We start from the raw sequence: 17,656 nt of genomic DNA, 5'->3' as shown, positions 1-17,656 counted from the left end.
TCTGGCCACAAAATCTGCTTTTTTTTTTTTTTTAAGAAAAAAATATCCATTCACAGAGGTTAAATTAGTTCAAAGTTCTAAATTGTAAATAAAATTACAAGCACATACAAATTTATAACATTTACAGATCAAAAACATCGTACATATAAGCAACTCCCTGCAATGTTCATCAGGAATCATTTTGTTCTGGAAGGTAAATTTAACTCCTTGTGTCCTTTTCAGTAAATTAGAAAAGAAGTTGTTCTAGATCCTACATTTTAATCAAAGTTTGTCACATAGACTTTATGATTTAAGGAGCAATGGTAATTTTGAGTGCTGTGTGTAATTCTCCACTTCATTTGTGCAGGAATTTATTAACTAATAGGAAAACTACCAGACTCACTATCCCCAGTGACAATAAACAACAGGTTTTACCTAATTCTTAACCCTGAGCAAAATATATCGAAGGAGCCTTTCTAGGAAGACTGGATAATAAAGGAAGGAAACATAAAAAACCATGCATGTTGCATACAAAGAGGACCACAAAAGATAAGAGTTTTACTGTCTAGATGCTTGAGTTTGCTTGGTCACTTTCAGACAGGGTCATTTCCTCAGTGACTACAGATGGCTCCAATAGCCTAAAGTGTTCTTTTGGGGTTGGAAAGGATCTGATCATATTATACATCCTTACACGCAGCTTTGGTTTTCTGAACAATGGCACTGACTTCACTCTCTCAGCGGATGACGACAGCGACTTCATCACTTTGGAAGCTTCTCTCTGAAAAATTCCTGTTCTAACAGTGTAGAGGATAAAAATTTGCAATCCCTGAAGATAAAATGAAAGTTCAACATTAGTACTGCAATACAGAATCAAGGAAGAGATTTTATTTCACCCCTCCACCCACTCTCTCACATTGTATATCTAAGTTTACCAGTCTGTAGCTGTTGTGCACATTTTCATCTAAGAGGGTTGAGGAAATGTCCTACTCATATATAAATTGCTACAAGTAGTGGTGGAGTCATAAGACCAGGGTTCAGGTCCTGCCTTGCCACCTGCTGGGCATGTAACTTTGCTCGTGTTTTCTAATCTCTATGAGCTTCCATTTCCTGAAGGGGGCAGTTTGACTCTTGATCCCTAATTCTTCCGGTTCTAACCATCTAGGATTGTTGGTGTTTTAGTACAATACCTAGAAATTTTGTGCATTTAAGGACAATTTTTTAAAAGCCCTCCAATTCATTTTTTTTGAACTTTAAATATGAAGACCAGATGCACATGAGGAATTAACCCACAAAAAGCTGAGTACTATGGTTTTAAAAATCAAGAATACCACTTTTTGAAGTCCTATTAGTACCAGACACTTGCTCCATTGTCTCATTTAATCCTTACATCAACACTATAAAATAAGTTTTACCTTCCCCATTTTGCAGATGAGGAAACTAAAGCTCAGCTAAATTAAGTAACTTGCCCAAGATTGCCTAACCAGTAACTGGTAGAGCCTGAAGTTGAACCCTCATACGTTTGGTTCCAAAGTTTCTTCCTTTTGATGAAAGATATTACCATTGGAGGAAACTGAAAAAGCATACATTGGAACTCTCTGTATTATTTTTGTAACTTCTTGTAAATATTAACCTATATCAAACTTAAAAATTATTTAAACATAAACATCCATGAAATGTCGCCCATATTGGTATCTACAGGACTCCAAGCCTTAAAATATTTATACCTAAAAACATACCCTCAGAGTGCTGTTATAGGAGACAGCCGGTGCTAAATAGTAAGATAACCCAAGGATTTCAAGAGCTTGACTAATAAAATCAGAAAATGCTAGTAAGAGATAGACTAGTAGTCTGGTCCAAAGCAGAAAGAGTAAGTTGATCATTACTTAATAGGCAGTATCTAACTGCTCTGAAGGAAGGCCCTGATGACAGAGGAGAGTGTGCATGGGACATGGGTTTAAGAAGGACGGTAATAGTCATCGATCATCCTGATTGTTAAGTGAGAGACAGTTTAGATTTGGGGTATATGAGAAATCTAGTCTTTAGAGAAGTATCCCCTTCTGCAGAGTGGAATACTTCACCTGGTTTTTCCATAGTTTAAATTCCAAAGAAAATAAAAACTTGGATCAAATTTCTGGTTGTGAAATATTTAGGAAAATATCCTGGACCATGAGATTCAATAACGACTCCATCCTGTGGGGTCCTGTCTGGTGGATTCTCAACATTTCTGTGCTCCCAAAATGTGTAGGTCAAACTAATTATCACTGGCACAAAGACCAAACTGTGTTTTTAAGTAATATCTATAGCATTTAATAAATATGTATTAGAATTTTAACATTGTAAGTCTAGAAGAAGCCTTATATGTGAACTAATTTAATTGTTCCTACACATTAGTGTACACAGAAATCACTTGGGAGTCCTTTTTATGAAATGAAGATTCTCAGCTCTTACCCCATAGATTTTGGTTGAGTAGGTAAGGGGTGAAGCCTAAGAATCAGCATTTTAACACTCGCTAAGTTCTAGTGTAAGTCATATGCAGATCCATTTTGAGAAAAACATTCTATTTTAATCTTCCCCTCTTCAATTTTATATTTTTCATACCTCTCCTAGAGAAGTTGTGTTACTTGCCTAAAATCATATGAATCATTGTTAGTGAAGGTGGAGTACATTCTAAGTTTCCTGATATCTAGTTCAGTGCTCTTGCCACATTGCTACCCACAATTTTACCATGTAGTATTAATATTTTGTACTGAGCCTTTATGCTGTAATATGCCTCTCTTAAATTGGAGGAGAGACTATCCTTGACTATGCCTTCTTTCTGGTTCTTCCCTAAACTCCTGCTCACTCTAGAAAATAAGTCCATGGGTCAATTGGCAATCCCAGACTAAGCTTACCCTATTTATTGCCCACTTAGGGATTTCCTGTTGGGTGTCCACAACTGTAAAGAACTGCCTTACATTCATTCACATTCAATAGCAGGCACACAGTTAATATCTAAAGAACTTATACCTAAAAAGCACTACAGAAGACTACCTTGCATAGAGAATGAGGTGGTTACAAACATTAAACATGTTGGTAGCATTTCAGACAGCCAAACAGCTACCCACACTGCACCATACAGACTCATCATCATTTGTGGTTAGGTCAATGTGCCAGTTTGAATATATTATGTCCCCTAAAATGCCATTATCTTTGATGCAATCTTATATGGGCAGACATATTAGTGTTGATTAGATTGTATTTCTTTGACTGAGTGTTTCCATGGAGATATGACCCACCCAACTGTAGGTGATAACTCTGATTAGATAATTTCCATGGAGGTGTGGCTCTGCCCATTCAGTGTGGGCCTTGATTAGTTTACTAGAGTGCTATATAAGCTCAGACAGAAGGAGTGAGCTTGCTACAGCCAAGAGGGACACTTCGAAGAATGCACAGGAGCTGAGAGAGGAGCTGCAGCTTACAGAGACATTTTGGAGATGGCTTTTGAAAGCAGACTTTTGCTCCGGAGAAGCTAAGAGAGGACAAATGCCCCAAAAGCAACTAAGAGTGACAGTTTTGAGGAGCTGCAGTCTAGAGAGGAACGTCCTGGAAGAAAGCCATTTTGAAACCAGAACTCTGGAGCAGATGCCAGCCACGTGCCTTCACAGCTAGCAAAGATTTTCCGGAAGCCATTGGCCATCCTTCGGTGAAGGTACCCCCTTACCTTGGACACTTTATGGCCTTAAGACTGTAACTTTGTAACCAAATAAACCCACTTTATAAAAGCCAATCCATTTCTGGTATTTTGCATTCTGGCAGCATTAGCAAACCAGAACAGTCAACTTTACCTAATGTCCTTCCTGATGATTTCCATTTTTGCCTCAAGAATTCCCTCTGCAATGACAGTTGGTTGCCAGAAACAACCAATACGATATCACCTTCACACAGTTGTAACTACTCTCAGCAATCTGATGGGACAATAATCAAATACTGAAACTTCCCCACAAAATTCTGGGGAAGTGTAATATATGGAATCATGGTATTGAACAAGATGCTTTCTGTTGTGAAAGACACATATAAGTTTCCCGCATTCAAAGAACTGATATTCTGGTTAAGGAGAAGAGACTTGCATTCATCAAAAGTTTGTTTTAAGGTGAAAGAAAGGGTCAAATAATTAAAAAAAAAAAAAGACTAATTCTCTTGTATTTGGTAATAAATTACATTTACATATTTAATTCACAGTTAAATTATTATACCTAAAACTAAAACCATCATTTCAAGAGATTAAAGCCCATGTGTAAATCATCTATATAGATTGTATCAATGTCAATTTCCTGTGTTTAATAAAGGATTATAGTTACCTAAGATATTATCATTAAGAGAAGTTGGTTTAAGGGTACACATTGTACTGTTTTGCAACTTCTTATGAATCAAAAACTATTTCAAAATAAAAAGTTTTGTTAAAAAAAGGGGGGGAAGCAGAATGGTATAAGAATGGGGATAAAAAGAAAAAAAGAAGAAATGTTTACCTCATCTCAGACTTTTTTCCACAATATAAAATCTCAGTAAGTCTACAGAATTTCAATGAATAAAGATTAATGCCTAGAATTAAATGCCAAGGTAATTCATGGCAAATCTATCATGGTATATAAAGTAAAATTATCAGGTTAGAAAAGTCCTCATTAATGTTTACCGATTATCCATTAAACAATTACCAAAAATATACTACCACTAGTGAGAGATTCATTAGAATAAAGAAGTATAAATAACAGTACACTCTATTATACGAGGGCAGGCAGAACACATTGCAACCTTTTACACTTAAGTGTAAGAAAAATGATGTTAATGAGGTTATTAAACATAATCCAAGTACTATAAATATCTCTTGAAAGAAGAAAATGTAGAAAGTATAATTTAACAATAATAATTGTACGATAAAGTTTAAATTATATGAACAAAACCAGGGGCAGGAGCAGTCAAACTGCTGATATTAATAACCTAAAAGGGAAAGAATCAATACATGCTGTTTGACTCCAGAAATTTAAAATTGTATCTTTATAAGTTGTAGCTATTTTTCACAAACAAAGATAATAATTGATAGAATTAAAAAGAGAATGAAAATGTTCTAAATAATTAGAGAAAGTTAAGTAAAGAAAACATAATTTATACAGAATATATAAAACTGAGGAAGCACTCTTGGACACATGAAAAATTGAAAAAGGATAACAGAATAAGATCAAACATATTTGTTATGACAGTAACCTTAAATAGCTGAAAAATTAACTTATTTCATTATACAGAAAAGCTATGTGAATATGATCAAATGCAAAAAACTATAGAAATGGAGAATAAGATAAGACAAAGAAAAGGAACACAAAAAAGCTTGAAAATAAAAGAATTAGCATAAGTAAATTAGATAAAATCAAATAACATCAAATTCGAATTTGTTACATTAATATATGGAAAATAAGATTGCAAGACAAAATGTAATCAATACTGCTTTATTATATTGATAAAAGTTATAGCACACCAGAACGGTATACAATTTTCATATGATTTTCAATTCTGTGTGTCAACTTGGTTAGATTATGGTATCCAGTTGTTTGGTCAACCAAGCACTGACATGCTTGCTTGGTACTGTGAGGGGTTTTCATAGCTGGAGTAGTAGCCATAATCAGTTGATTGCATCTACAATTAACAAAGAAGATTGCCTTTAGCAATGTGCTGGAGGTCTTAAAAGCTAGAACTGAGGATTTCAGAAGTCAGAAAGAAGAAATTTCTGCCTCTACTCCAGCCAGCCAACTTCCCCAGGGGAATTCGGCTTCACCTTTATTGGAATTTATAGTTTGTGGCCTGCCCTGGTGAATTCAGGCTTGCCAGCCCCCATAGTCACATGAGCTAAGTCCTATAATAAATCTCTTCAGTGAAATATATAAAATATATAAAGTAAAATATATAAAATATATAAAATCAGTTCAGTTTCTCTGGAGATCACTGACTGAAACAGATAATAAATTTTAGTAGTATGATAATATAGCATTGAATTGTGTAAAAACAGTTAAACACTGGATGAAAAATTGATAGACGAATAAGAGTAAAGGCTGTTTCCATGCCTCTCTATGTCTTTGATGAAAAAGTTAAAAGTAAATGCTGGGAGTTGAATTATTTATCCCAAAAAAGATATGTTCAAGCTTTAAATTGCATTCCTGTGGTATGCACCCATTTGTGAATGGTACGTTTGAGGATGTTATTTTTATTTAAGGTGTGGACTCATTTGTGAATAGGATCTTTGAAGAGCCTATTTAGATGAGACCAAATTGAATCAGGATGGCCTTATGAGACAGAGGTATTTGGTTGCAGTCAGTCAGAGAAAGTCACATGAGGAAATCAAGAACAGATTTTCATTGACAGAGGTAGAGATGTCAGCCAAGGAACTCCAAGGATAGTGGCAAAACACTACAGATTCTAGGAGGAAGCAAGGCTTGAAAAGACTTTGGTTTTGGTCTTTGTGCCAGTTTGTATTGTGTCCCACAGAAAAAGCCATATTCTCTGATGTAATCTTGTGTGGGCAGACCTATCAGTGCTAATTAGATTGTAATTCTTTGAGTGTTTCCATGGAGATGTGCCCCACCAAACTGTGATAATTTCCATGATTGGATAATTTCCGTGGAGGTGTTGGCCCACCCATTCAGGGTGGTTCTGAATTAAATTACTGGAGCACTATATACGATCAGACAGAAGGAGCAAGTTGCCACAGCCAAGAGAGACACTTTGAAGAAAGCACAGGAGCTGCAGATGAGAGACAGTTTGAAGATGGCTGTTGAAAGCAGACTCTTGCTCCGGAGAAGCTAAGAGAGGACAAATACCCCAAGTGCAACTAAGAGTGACATTTTTGAGGCACTGCAGCTTAGAGAGGAATGTCCTGGGAGAAAGCCATTTTGAAACCAGAACTTTGGAGCAGACACCAGCCACGTGCCTTCCCAGCTAACAGAGGTTTTCCAGACTCCATTGGCCATCCTCCAGTGAAGGTACCCGATTGCTGATGTGTTACCTTGGATACTTTATGACCTTAAGACTGTAACTGTGTGACCAAATAAACCCCCTTTTATAAAAGCCAATCCGTCTCTGGTGTTTTGCATTCCAGCAGCATTAGCAAACTAGAACAGCCTTCTAGCCTCCAAAACTGTGAGATGATAAATTCATGTTGTTCAAATCAACCTATTGTGTGGTATTCATCATAACAGTCCTGCAAACTAAGATGGTAAGTAAAGTTTTATGAAAAATAATTGGAAAAATAAATATATCACTTTCATATGTAACATATAAAAATAGTCAGAAGGTAATCCCAATAAATGTCAAGCTCAGAAATTTTTTTAAAGCAATAACAGTCTATGTGGAATCTAAGCAGTTATTTCTTTGCCTTCAGGATTGGCACTCCGGAGCTTGAGGAGGGAGCTTCCAGCAAAGATCTCCTTTACTTGCTCCAAGCAGGTGGTTCAGTGATTACATTTGTTCACAGATGATCCTGGTGTAGTGTGGGTACATTTAAGAGAAGTTCTTTAATTACTGAAGTATAGTTAACCCTTCCAGCTCAGAGACGGTAAGTCTCCATGTCAGTATTTTTCATCAGAACAAAAGGCAATGCTGATCTCAAGGTAAGCTTTCTATAATGCATCCTTGTTTTATTTTAAAGTGTTGAAATTCCTCATACATAATATATAAAAACAAAATTATAAAAAAAAAACTTTGTGAGGTCAAACATAATTATTTTTCTTTTTATCTATCATTTTTGGTTTATCTATACTAGTATTTTTACCATGATGAAAACTAGTAGTTGACCATAATCTTCAGTCTAACTGTTCATTTTCTTATATTAGACACTTCCAAGGCATTAAAAGAAAAGATTTCAAAGAAAATCTTCTTTTGAGATTTTAATACAAAGTATGAATTGAATGTTTAAAAAAGATTTCTGATTAAATCTATTCTTGAGATAAGACTCAAGGAATAAAAGCATCTTCAGACCTATGTAAATTTACGTTATAAAACAACTTCATGAGGTTCTGCTACTATCATACCAACTCTGCTGTTATGTACCCCAGGAGAGGCCAAATTCTTTTAATCCGATCTTGTGGGAGCAGACCTATTATGGGTGGGATCTTTTGGTTAGGTTGTTTCCACAGAGGTGTGATCCACCCAATTGTGGGTGGGACCTTTTGATTAGATCATTTCCATGGAGATGTGACCCTGCCCATTCAAGGTGGGTCTTAATTAGTTTACTGGCATCTTCTATGAGAGGATAAAAGGCAGAGACATTTTGAAGAGAGCTCAGAAAGATGCTTAGAGAGAAAACACCCGGAGACATTTTGGAGACAGCCAATTTGAAACCAGAGCCCAGGACCAGCAGATGGTGCCATGTGCCTTCCCAGGTGACAGGGGAACTCCAGATGCCATCGACCTTTCTTCAGTAAAGGTATCCTCTTGTTGATGTCTTAGTTTGGACATTTTTATGGCCTTAGAACTGCACATTGTAACCTAATAAATTCCCTTTATAAAATCCAATCCATTTCTGGTATTTTGCATTTCCAGCAGCTTTAGCAAACTGGAACACCAACCCTCTTGCAGACAATAACTATAAACTCTGGACAAAACATCCTTAAAAAAACTACCTGAAGACACTGGAGGACAACCAAAAACACCCAGAAACTGGAAGGGGAATCTATGCTTAAGAAAAGGCACCAACAATAGATGAGATTCCTGGTTTTGTTTATTTTTAATAGCTTTAAACCTGCATGCAAACCTGTTCAGCCCACTCAGGTGCCAAAACCTAGGATTGAAATATGAAGTTTAATTGGATTGAAAATGGATTGAAAAACCAAGCACAGGGCTTCTGGAAACCACAGCAGCCAAAAAGTAAGGAGGAATATCCAAGAAAGGAGGAGGCAGAGAGGGGAAGTTCCAAAATCTGTTTATAAATTCTGCCCAAATTTCTGTTTAAACTTTGAGCTATATGTGCTGGGGGATTACTCCAAGAATCCCAGCTTAGGCTAAAAGGACTAAACAGAGATTTGGGCTGCTGCCTACCCTAGAGGAGACAGGGCTTGCAGTTTTGGTCAACCCATGTTAACTGCCTGCTAATCCTACTCTTGACAGGAATGTAACAGAATTCAGAGATGCTACAGTATATTATTTATAGTAGTTATGGAAGCAAATATTGTGAATATAATTAATACTATTGAATTGCACATTTGAATGTACTTAAAATGTGAAATTGTGTGCTCTTTATCAATTACTACAATAAAAAGTTAAAACAACAACAACAAAATACCACACAACTTTCACATTGCTCTTGCAATAAAGACCAACAACAGCAACAAAAAATTAAATGGATGTAAACAGTTCAAATAAGAAGGATAGAGTATATTAATATCACCCTGCATATCAGTTAAAGTAGACTTCATGAGAAAGAATATTATCAGAGTTAAAGAGAACATTCAAAAATGATGAAAGGTTCAATTTATATGTGAGACATAACAATCATGAATGCATATACATTTGAGATAAGAAATTGAAAACACATAAAGCAAACTTTGAGAGAATTAAAGAGAAAAATAGACAAATTCACATTCATAAAGACTTTAACACTTCTCTTTCAGCAATTGAGAGTACCCAGTGAAGACAGAGCTAAACAACACTAACAACCCCTCTGACCTTACTGACATTTTTAGAACACTACACCCATGAATCATAGACTACACATTCTTTTCAAGTGCAAATGTTTTGTTCATCAAGATAAAACAAATGCTACACCATAAAACAAGTCTCAGTAAATGTAAAAGAATTGAAAGAAAAAATTCAGCCATCTCCCACAGGGATCCAAGCTCCAACAATAACTGTGTATTGTCCATACCACCCACAGTAAGGGGCTGCCATTGAACTGTTGCACGGGGGAAAAGGAAAGGAGGTGTTTCCCAAGCTAGTTGCTTGACAAAAATCACTTCTACACAGAACAGAGGGACCAACATGATCCAACCCTTTGGCAATTGTGTTTTATGACCTCCAGCCCAGGAAAAGACAAAGTAGGGTATTCATAAAGAGCTAACGAGAATGAGCAATCCGTTCTGTATTTCCTTCCTCATCAACAAAGCTTAAGCAATGGCTTTCGGGGATTTAAAAAGAAGTGTGTTATCTCCACCACCAACATCTGCTACTTTCAGACTAGTTCACACCATACCTGAGTAGTGTTGAAAAGGCAGAATATGTAGCTTAAGATGATCCTGATATCATCATTATCAACTAGCATAAGGAATGCAAGAATCCAAGTAATTCCAAAAATGACTGCAATAGATAATGTGCTAAGGATTTTCTTAATGGATGAAACCTTTTTTGTGCTGGGAGAGAGAAAGAAAGAAAGAAAATATGATTCATTTGGGGTTTTACCTATTAATATCATTGTTATCCTCTTACTTAGAAAGCATGTTTAGCTCCCCATATACACCGTTCATTTAACAATATTATGCTTCAAGTGGACAAACAATGCTTGACCCTATATCATTCTGGAAAAAATCTGATTTAGCAAGCTTTATTAAAAGTATATTGATACCTGCTTGAAAACTCAGGAATAAACAGTTCTTTAAATATTACTGCAGGAAAATTTTACCAAGAATTAACTTTTTTATAAGAATGGAATTTTTATTTAGTGATTATTATTACTAGATTACCAGTGAACAATTCCTTTTTTGGGGCATCAGGGGCCTTCCTATTCCTTGGGTTAATATGGGGGAGAAATATTTTTAAGGTGCAGAGTGATCTTCTTCCATTTCATGCTAAGTCTTGTTTTTTTCATCTGTTATTAGGTATAGAATAGTATCCAAGTCATAGATTTTGGAATATAAATTGAGAGGAGATATAAGCACTTACCTGTTATATAGCAAGATTTAAATAAATACAATCTGTAAGTAATCATGATGATGATGATGATACTCATTATGATCATGCATAAATAAAATAACAAGAAACTTTATCTTGTCTAACCAGAGGCATGCTTATATCTATTTTTTTCTGAATGTAATTTTTTCTCTCTTGTTATATATTTGTTGAAACAGAATATGTGTCTCCTCTTTGAGAAACTATGAAACCAAAAATGTGAGTTTTCACAGTCCAATCAAATCTAATAAAAGACAGATTATGAAAAAAATAGCTTGAATATAAAAATATTTTTTTAAAAAATTCAGGTAACATGCTGTAAAAATTTATTAGTCACTCCTGAAGGGAAAACTAAATTTACAAACACAAAGCTTTAGATATCTGATTAATAAATATGAAATGAAGGTTCCAAGTAAACCTAAATTTAACCATAAGTACTTGGTTCTCTATCAAAAGTTACAGATTAATCTGTTTTTTTTCCCATTCACTAAGAAATAATAATAATCTTGCTGTCCATCTCTTTTATTACTCATCTAAAATATAAATCCTCTATGTTTATATGGTTTTCAAAATTGTAAAGTATATTTTACATAACTATGAGAGGTGATAAACACCCTAGTATCAGATGCTTATTAATCACTTCAAAAGTTTCTATACTTAGCATTAACTCACTGAATTTTCCTACTAGAGAACAGGTTTCATTCTGCAAAAGCTATCAAAAGGTACAATAGTTTTTAGTTTCTGAGATGGCTTTTCTAGATCCCTACCTCTATTCTGCAGAAGTTTTCAAACGAAGCTTAACTAAAATAAAAAATGCTTCCTACACTTGTTAATAAGCCTAATTCCAACAAGGAGCTTTCCTTATACAATATATAGCCCTCATGTCTCATCAGCAAAAGGCACAGAAGTTTGTTCTACAATTAGGAGTAGCCTAGTCACCTTTTTGTCCTGCCAATGGTCAGGACCAGCCCACAGGACTGGTTACATAATTTGCAGGACCTGGTGCAAAATGAAAACATCAGGCCCTTTGTTTAAAAATACTAAGTTTCAAAACAGCAGAGCATTAAATCAAGTACAGGGCCCTCCTTAGCCTTGGGACCTGGGCTATAGCACAGGCCACATGCCCATGAAGCCAGCCCTGCCAGCCCTGAATATAAAATAAGAACAAGCATGTTTTTGTTGGTATAATCTGAAAAAAAAAAAAATGATTTCCTGTTCCCTTGCATGTCCCATTGCCCAACATTCCCACCATTATGTTTGGCAGAGGGTTAAATTCCCTAATACTTCTGCCATTTGATTTGCTAGAAACCATTACTGAAAATTGTGGGTATTAAATGAGAGAAGTTCTCTAACTCAACAGTTCCTAATTGTTTTCAGTATAAGGACACTGTTTTTAAGGTTGTCAAACAGTGTCTCAGAAACCTATGCCACATAGTTTTTTATCCCAAAGAAAATATCAAAATGACAATGCTTGGTATACCTATGGATTTGTAAGGTGTTTGGAAAAACTCTGAACCATACCAGGATCTTAGGCCCACACGTTGAGGACCAGTGCTTTAGTGTTCACCTAATGTCAAGCATTTCTTATTAATCCGGAACAGAGAAAATACTGGTCAAATAGGCTACAATGTGCAACACGGATATATAATGGTGACAAAGAGCGTGGGTCTGGGCCAAAGGAGATGGGTGTAGGCTGTGAAAGATGGCTAAACCACAAAACAATGGATTAGATTTTTTATTTTCATGATTAAGATTTCAAAAAAGATCAGGGAATGTGGTAGATTGCCAATATGGATGCAAAATTTTGTAACTCCCTCCATAAAGAGGTGGAATCTATTTCTATACCCCTGGAATCTGGGCATGTCCATGTGACTAAGTTTCACTAAAGGGACTTAAGAAAATATGCCACAAGCAGAGGATTGATAGTGCTTTGCTCATTAGAGCTTGCCCTCTCTTAATTGTTCTTTGGAAACCTGAGACTACTATGTGAAGAAGCCTGGGTTGGCCTAATGGAGGATGAAAGACTGCATGAAGTAAACATGAGCTTTCCCAACTGAGCCACTCTCCCAAGACCATTCAGCTGGCAACCACCAGATATGAAAGCAAGCCATCCTAGGTAATTCAGCCACATTCAAGCCAACCAAGATGAAGAACTGCCCAGCCCACACTCAAACTTGGGACAAATAATATGTATTTGTCATTCTATGACACTCTATTTTGGGTTAATTTGTTATGTGGCAGAAACTAACTGATATACAGAATATAATCCATTAATTAACATATAACATGCTTTTCATTGTAGCTAGCCCAATTTAAGAACCATGGGCTGTCAGCAAAACTTAGGGAAAAAAGTTGGATTTGGTTGGTGTCTGTGGCCAAAAATGACACTGTTTTGTATAAAGGAACTGTCATTTAATTTGCCAGGATTTTTCTGTATCAGTAATAAAAGATTTTAATGGTTATCAGTGATAGTATTTTCACCATCTTTCCTTTCAGTATGGACTATCATTTCAATAGAAAAGATGACACTTACCCTTGATCTGTAAAGAACAAATTTAGGATTATTTTTCCAGTAATGATGGTGGTTTTCATTCATTCGTCCTTACCAAGTGATTCCATTTGGTGACCAACTTGAGTTGAGCAGAATATTATTAAATCAAGCCCAAACTCATAGCCTCATGAGAACCATGTTCTAACCAATTCAATGCTCTGGGTGTGTGTGGGCAGGAGTGGGAGGGTGGAAGACAGTATGTATTTGATAGTTCCAGTTATTTTTCTCTTCAACTGAAAGCTCTTGCTGTACATCAGGGATGACACTGCAAATGCTTTTGGGGGCAAGAAAGTTTATAGAAAGGTTCAGAAAAGCAGTCTGGATGGGACCTGATAAACAAGAAAACAAGTGCCCCATCTGCAGGATATTTAAGCTTGGTGTAGACAGATGTTCCAATTTGTCAAAAGAAAATCCAATTTTTAAGTGAAATCTCCCGATTTTTATACATTTGCAACTAACTAAAAAAAACTTTAAGCCACAAGTGATTCAAGAAACACATGTAAAATGTAGCCTACAGCCACTAGTTTGTAAGATGAAAATGCAGTTACCTTATCTCCTCACAGCCCTCTCATTTCTCTAATAATTCAAATCTTATTTCTTGAATATTTGGGGTTAGAAGAGAAATTTGTTTCCTTGAGTTCTCTGGGTTTAGTTTTTATAGGGCTCATATAACAGAAAAGTATATCATTTAATGCAGTAGACCCACATTGTAGCTCTGCTGTTCAACACTTTGAGTCAAAGTGTAAAAGAAACTGTTCTTCAAACTACATATGGCTATTGCCCCAGAACTTGAAAACTATTCCAGGAACTGAAGATTTATTATGGTGCTGCATTATGTGCTGGATGAACATTACCTGGCAACTTCCCATCCATTGCTTTTACCTTGTCAGATTCTGGTTATTCTTCCACAGCACTTTGACTGTGATGATGACAAATATAACAACATTGCTGATTAGGATGATGGCCACAGGTATGATGAATGACCACAAAAACGGACTTGTTATAAAACCATTGCTTTCTGGAACTGCCAGCCAGCAGCTGTGGAGAAAAATTAAGTTATTTCAGCTAACCAAGAAAAGTATACACACTGGTTTCCTGTAACATTCACATTTACTGATATTTAATCAGGTGAAAGATATACTATCTGTATCCGTTTGCATCCTATACATTTCAAGAAGTCAACTAGAGGGAGGAGCTAAGACAGTGGCATAGAGAGGAGTAGAAAATAGTTAGCTCCCCTGGAACAATTAATAAACAACAGGAACAACAAGTAAATAACCTGGAATAACTGCAGGGAGACAAATGTGACCGTCCACTTACCATACACCAACCTGAATTGGGAGGAATGCCCAAGATTGCAGCAGTAAGTAAAAACTGTGGACCCACCGAGAGCCGAGAGCCCCTCCCTCACGGAAGCCTGGTGGTGCTAGAGAGCAGCACTCTCTAAACAAGCCAATATACTTCAGGCCAGCTCCAACTGGGGTTTTAATGTTAACCACTCAATACAGACTGTGAATCCCCAACAAGTAGACAGAGGCTTTTTGAGACGACTGACTTTGGAGAATTAGGAGACACTTCTGTCTTGGGATGGGGAGCCCAAACGATCGGGTGCTATCTCTGGCCGACGGGTGAATCTGGGCACTGAAGACTGACCCTGAAAAGGGGCTTTCTGTCTCTTTCTGTCTCTATCAACCTGGGCAGCTCAGTGGAGAAAGCCTCAACTGTTTTCAGCTCACAGTGCTGTGCAATAGAGAAAGCCTCAGCCCTTTTAAACTTGCACCACTCTGACACAGACAAGGGTGGAGATAGCAGAGTCAGAGAAGCAAAGAATCTATTTATATGCAAATGACCTCTCTCTAGGGGGCATAGCTTCCCAAGAGAAAAGAGGTGGGGCCCAGCTCTACTACCCACCTTACATTCAGAACCAGACCCCAGAGCCTGGAGACGGGGGAGCCGCAGGCCACACCCCCTTACACCAGCCTGGAGTGACAGGCTGACAGGTGCCACCTGCTGGGCAGAAAAGCACAGGGTGTGACAATCCTCTAAGTCAAGCCATCAGGGAAACTGGATACTGAATATTCTCTCCTTCTGGGACCTGAGCCTGCTTTTATCTGGGAAAATCTGATTGGGGTGGCCAAGGAGGCCAGATGCCTAAACAACAGAAAACTACAGCCTACACTAAGAAAAATGAAGTTAAGGCCCAGTCAAAGGAACAATCTTACACTTAAACAGAGATACAGGAATTTAAACAATTAACGCTAAATCAATTCAAAAAGGTTAGAGAAGATATGGTAAAAGAGATAAAGGCTATAAAGAAAACACTGGGTGTACATAGGGCAGAAATTGAAAGCTTGAATAAACAACTGGCAGAATCTATAGAAATGAAAGGCACAACACAAGTGATGAAAGACACAATGGAAACATACAACAGCAGATCTCAAGAGGCAGAAGAAAACCCTCAGGAACTGAAGAACAAGACACCTGAAATCCTACACACAAAAGAACAGATAGAGAAAACAATGGAAAAATATGAGCAACGTCTCCGGGAACTTAAGGACAAAACAAAATACAAGAATGCACATATCATTGGTGTCCCAGAAGGAGAAGAGAAGGGAAAAGGGGCAGAAGCAATAATAGAGGAAATAATCAATGAAAATTTCCCATCTCTTATGAAAGACATAAAATTACAGATCCAAGAAGCTCAGCATATTCCAAACAGAACAGATCTGAATAGGCCTATGCCAAGACACTTAAAAATCAGATTATCAAATGTCAAAGACAAAGAGAGAATCCTGAAAGTAGCAAGAGAAAAGTGATCCATCCCATACAAAGGAAGCTCAATAAGACCATGTGCGGATCTCTCAGCAGAAACCATGGAGGCAAAAGGAAGTGGTGTGATATATTTAAGATACCGAAAGAGAAAAACCACCAACCAAGAATCTTATATCTGGCAAAACTGTCCTTCAAATATGAAGGAGAGTTCAAAATAATCTCTGACAAACAGGCAATGAGAGAGTTTGTGAACAAGATACCTGCCCTACAGGAAATACTAAAGGGACCACTACAGACTGATAGAAACAGTCAGGAATGAGAGGTTTGGAACACAATTTTGGGTGATGGCAGCACAGCAAGGTAAGTACACTGAACAAAGATAACTATGAATATGGTTGAAAGAAGAAGGTGAGGAGCATGTGGGACACCAGAAGAAAAGAGGAAAAATAAAGACTGGGACTGTATAACTCAGTGAAACCTAGAGTGTTCAACAATTGTGATAAAATGTACAAACATGTTTTTTCACAAGGGAGAACAAACGAATGTCAAACTTGCAAGGTGTTAAAAATAGGGAGGTATTGGGGGAAAAATACAATCAACGTAAACTAGAGACTATAATTCAGAATCATTGTATTATGCTTCCTTTAATATAACAAAGGCAATATAGCAAGGTAAATGCAGATAAGTGGGGGGCATAGTGGAGGGGTGTGAGACTCTTGGCATTGGCGGTATTGTCTGACTCTTTATTCTACTTTGATCTAAGGTTATCTTTCCTTTTGCTGCTTCCTAGCTGTCATGTTTTGTTTGTTTGTTTGTTTGTTTTTTCTCTCTTTCTTTTTTCTTTTTCTTTTGCCTCTCTTCCTTCTTTGACTTTTCCTCCTGCTTTGTGGAAGAAATGGAGATGTCCTTATATAGATAGTGGTGAGGGTGGTGAACACATAAATATGTGACTATACAGGGAACCATCGATCGTTTACTTAGGATGGAATGTATGGCATGTCAACAAAACCATCTTTAAAAAAATGGGTTGATGATGAAATCTTGAGGGCAATATACTGAGTGAAATAAGCCAGACACATAAGGACAAATATTGCAGGGTCTCGCTGATAGGAACTAAATAATATGTAAACTCATAGACATGAAATATAAGTTAACAAGATATAGAATGAGGCTGAAGAATGGGGAGCAGTTGCTGAGTATGAGCAGAACGTTCAACTAGGATGAACTTAAATATTTGGAAATGAGCAGAGGTGATGGTAGCACATTGTGAGAATAACTAACAGTGCTGAGTGGTGCGTGAATATGGTGGAAAGGGGAAGCTCAGAGTCATTTTTGTCACCAGAAAGTTGGAGGTTGAAAGGTGGGAATGTATAAAACAGTAAACCTTGTGGTGGGCAATATCTGAGATTAACTGTACAAATATTATAAATCTCTTTCATGAACCAGAACAAATGT

At 36.8% G+C, this 17,656-nt stretch overlaps 1 protein-coding gene across 2 annotated transcripts in view; it reads right to left on the bottom strand.

The window, feature by feature from the left end:
* Positions 1-544: 544 nt before the first annotated feature.
* ADGRG7 (adhesion G protein-coupled receptor G7) overlaps positions 545-17,656 on the bottom strand; it is a 113,207-nt gene continuing 96,095 nt past the window's right edge. For both annotated transcript variants that reach the window (XM_037835673.1, XM_037835593.1), the window contains 3 exons: positions 14,312-14,467; positions 10,187-10,343; positions 545-805 (listed from right to left, as the gene is read on the bottom strand). In XM_037835673.1, coding sequence (XP_037691601.1) covers positions 545-805; positions 10,187-10,343; positions 14,312-14,467 — 574 coding nt within the window. The remainder of the gene's footprint in view (positions 806-10,186; positions 10,344-14,311; positions 14,468-17,656) is intronic.

The sequence above is a fragment of the Choloepus didactylus genome, chromosome 1 (genome assembly GCF_015220235.1).
Source record: "Choloepus didactylus isolate mChoDid1 chromosome 1, mChoDid1.pri, whole genome shotgun sequence".
Lineage (NCBI taxonomy): Eukaryota > Metazoa > Chordata > Mammalia > Pilosa > Megalonychidae > Choloepus > Choloepus didactylus.
The sequence above is the reverse complement of the archived record's forward strand: the minus strand, read 5'-3'. Positions and strand labels throughout refer to the sequence as shown.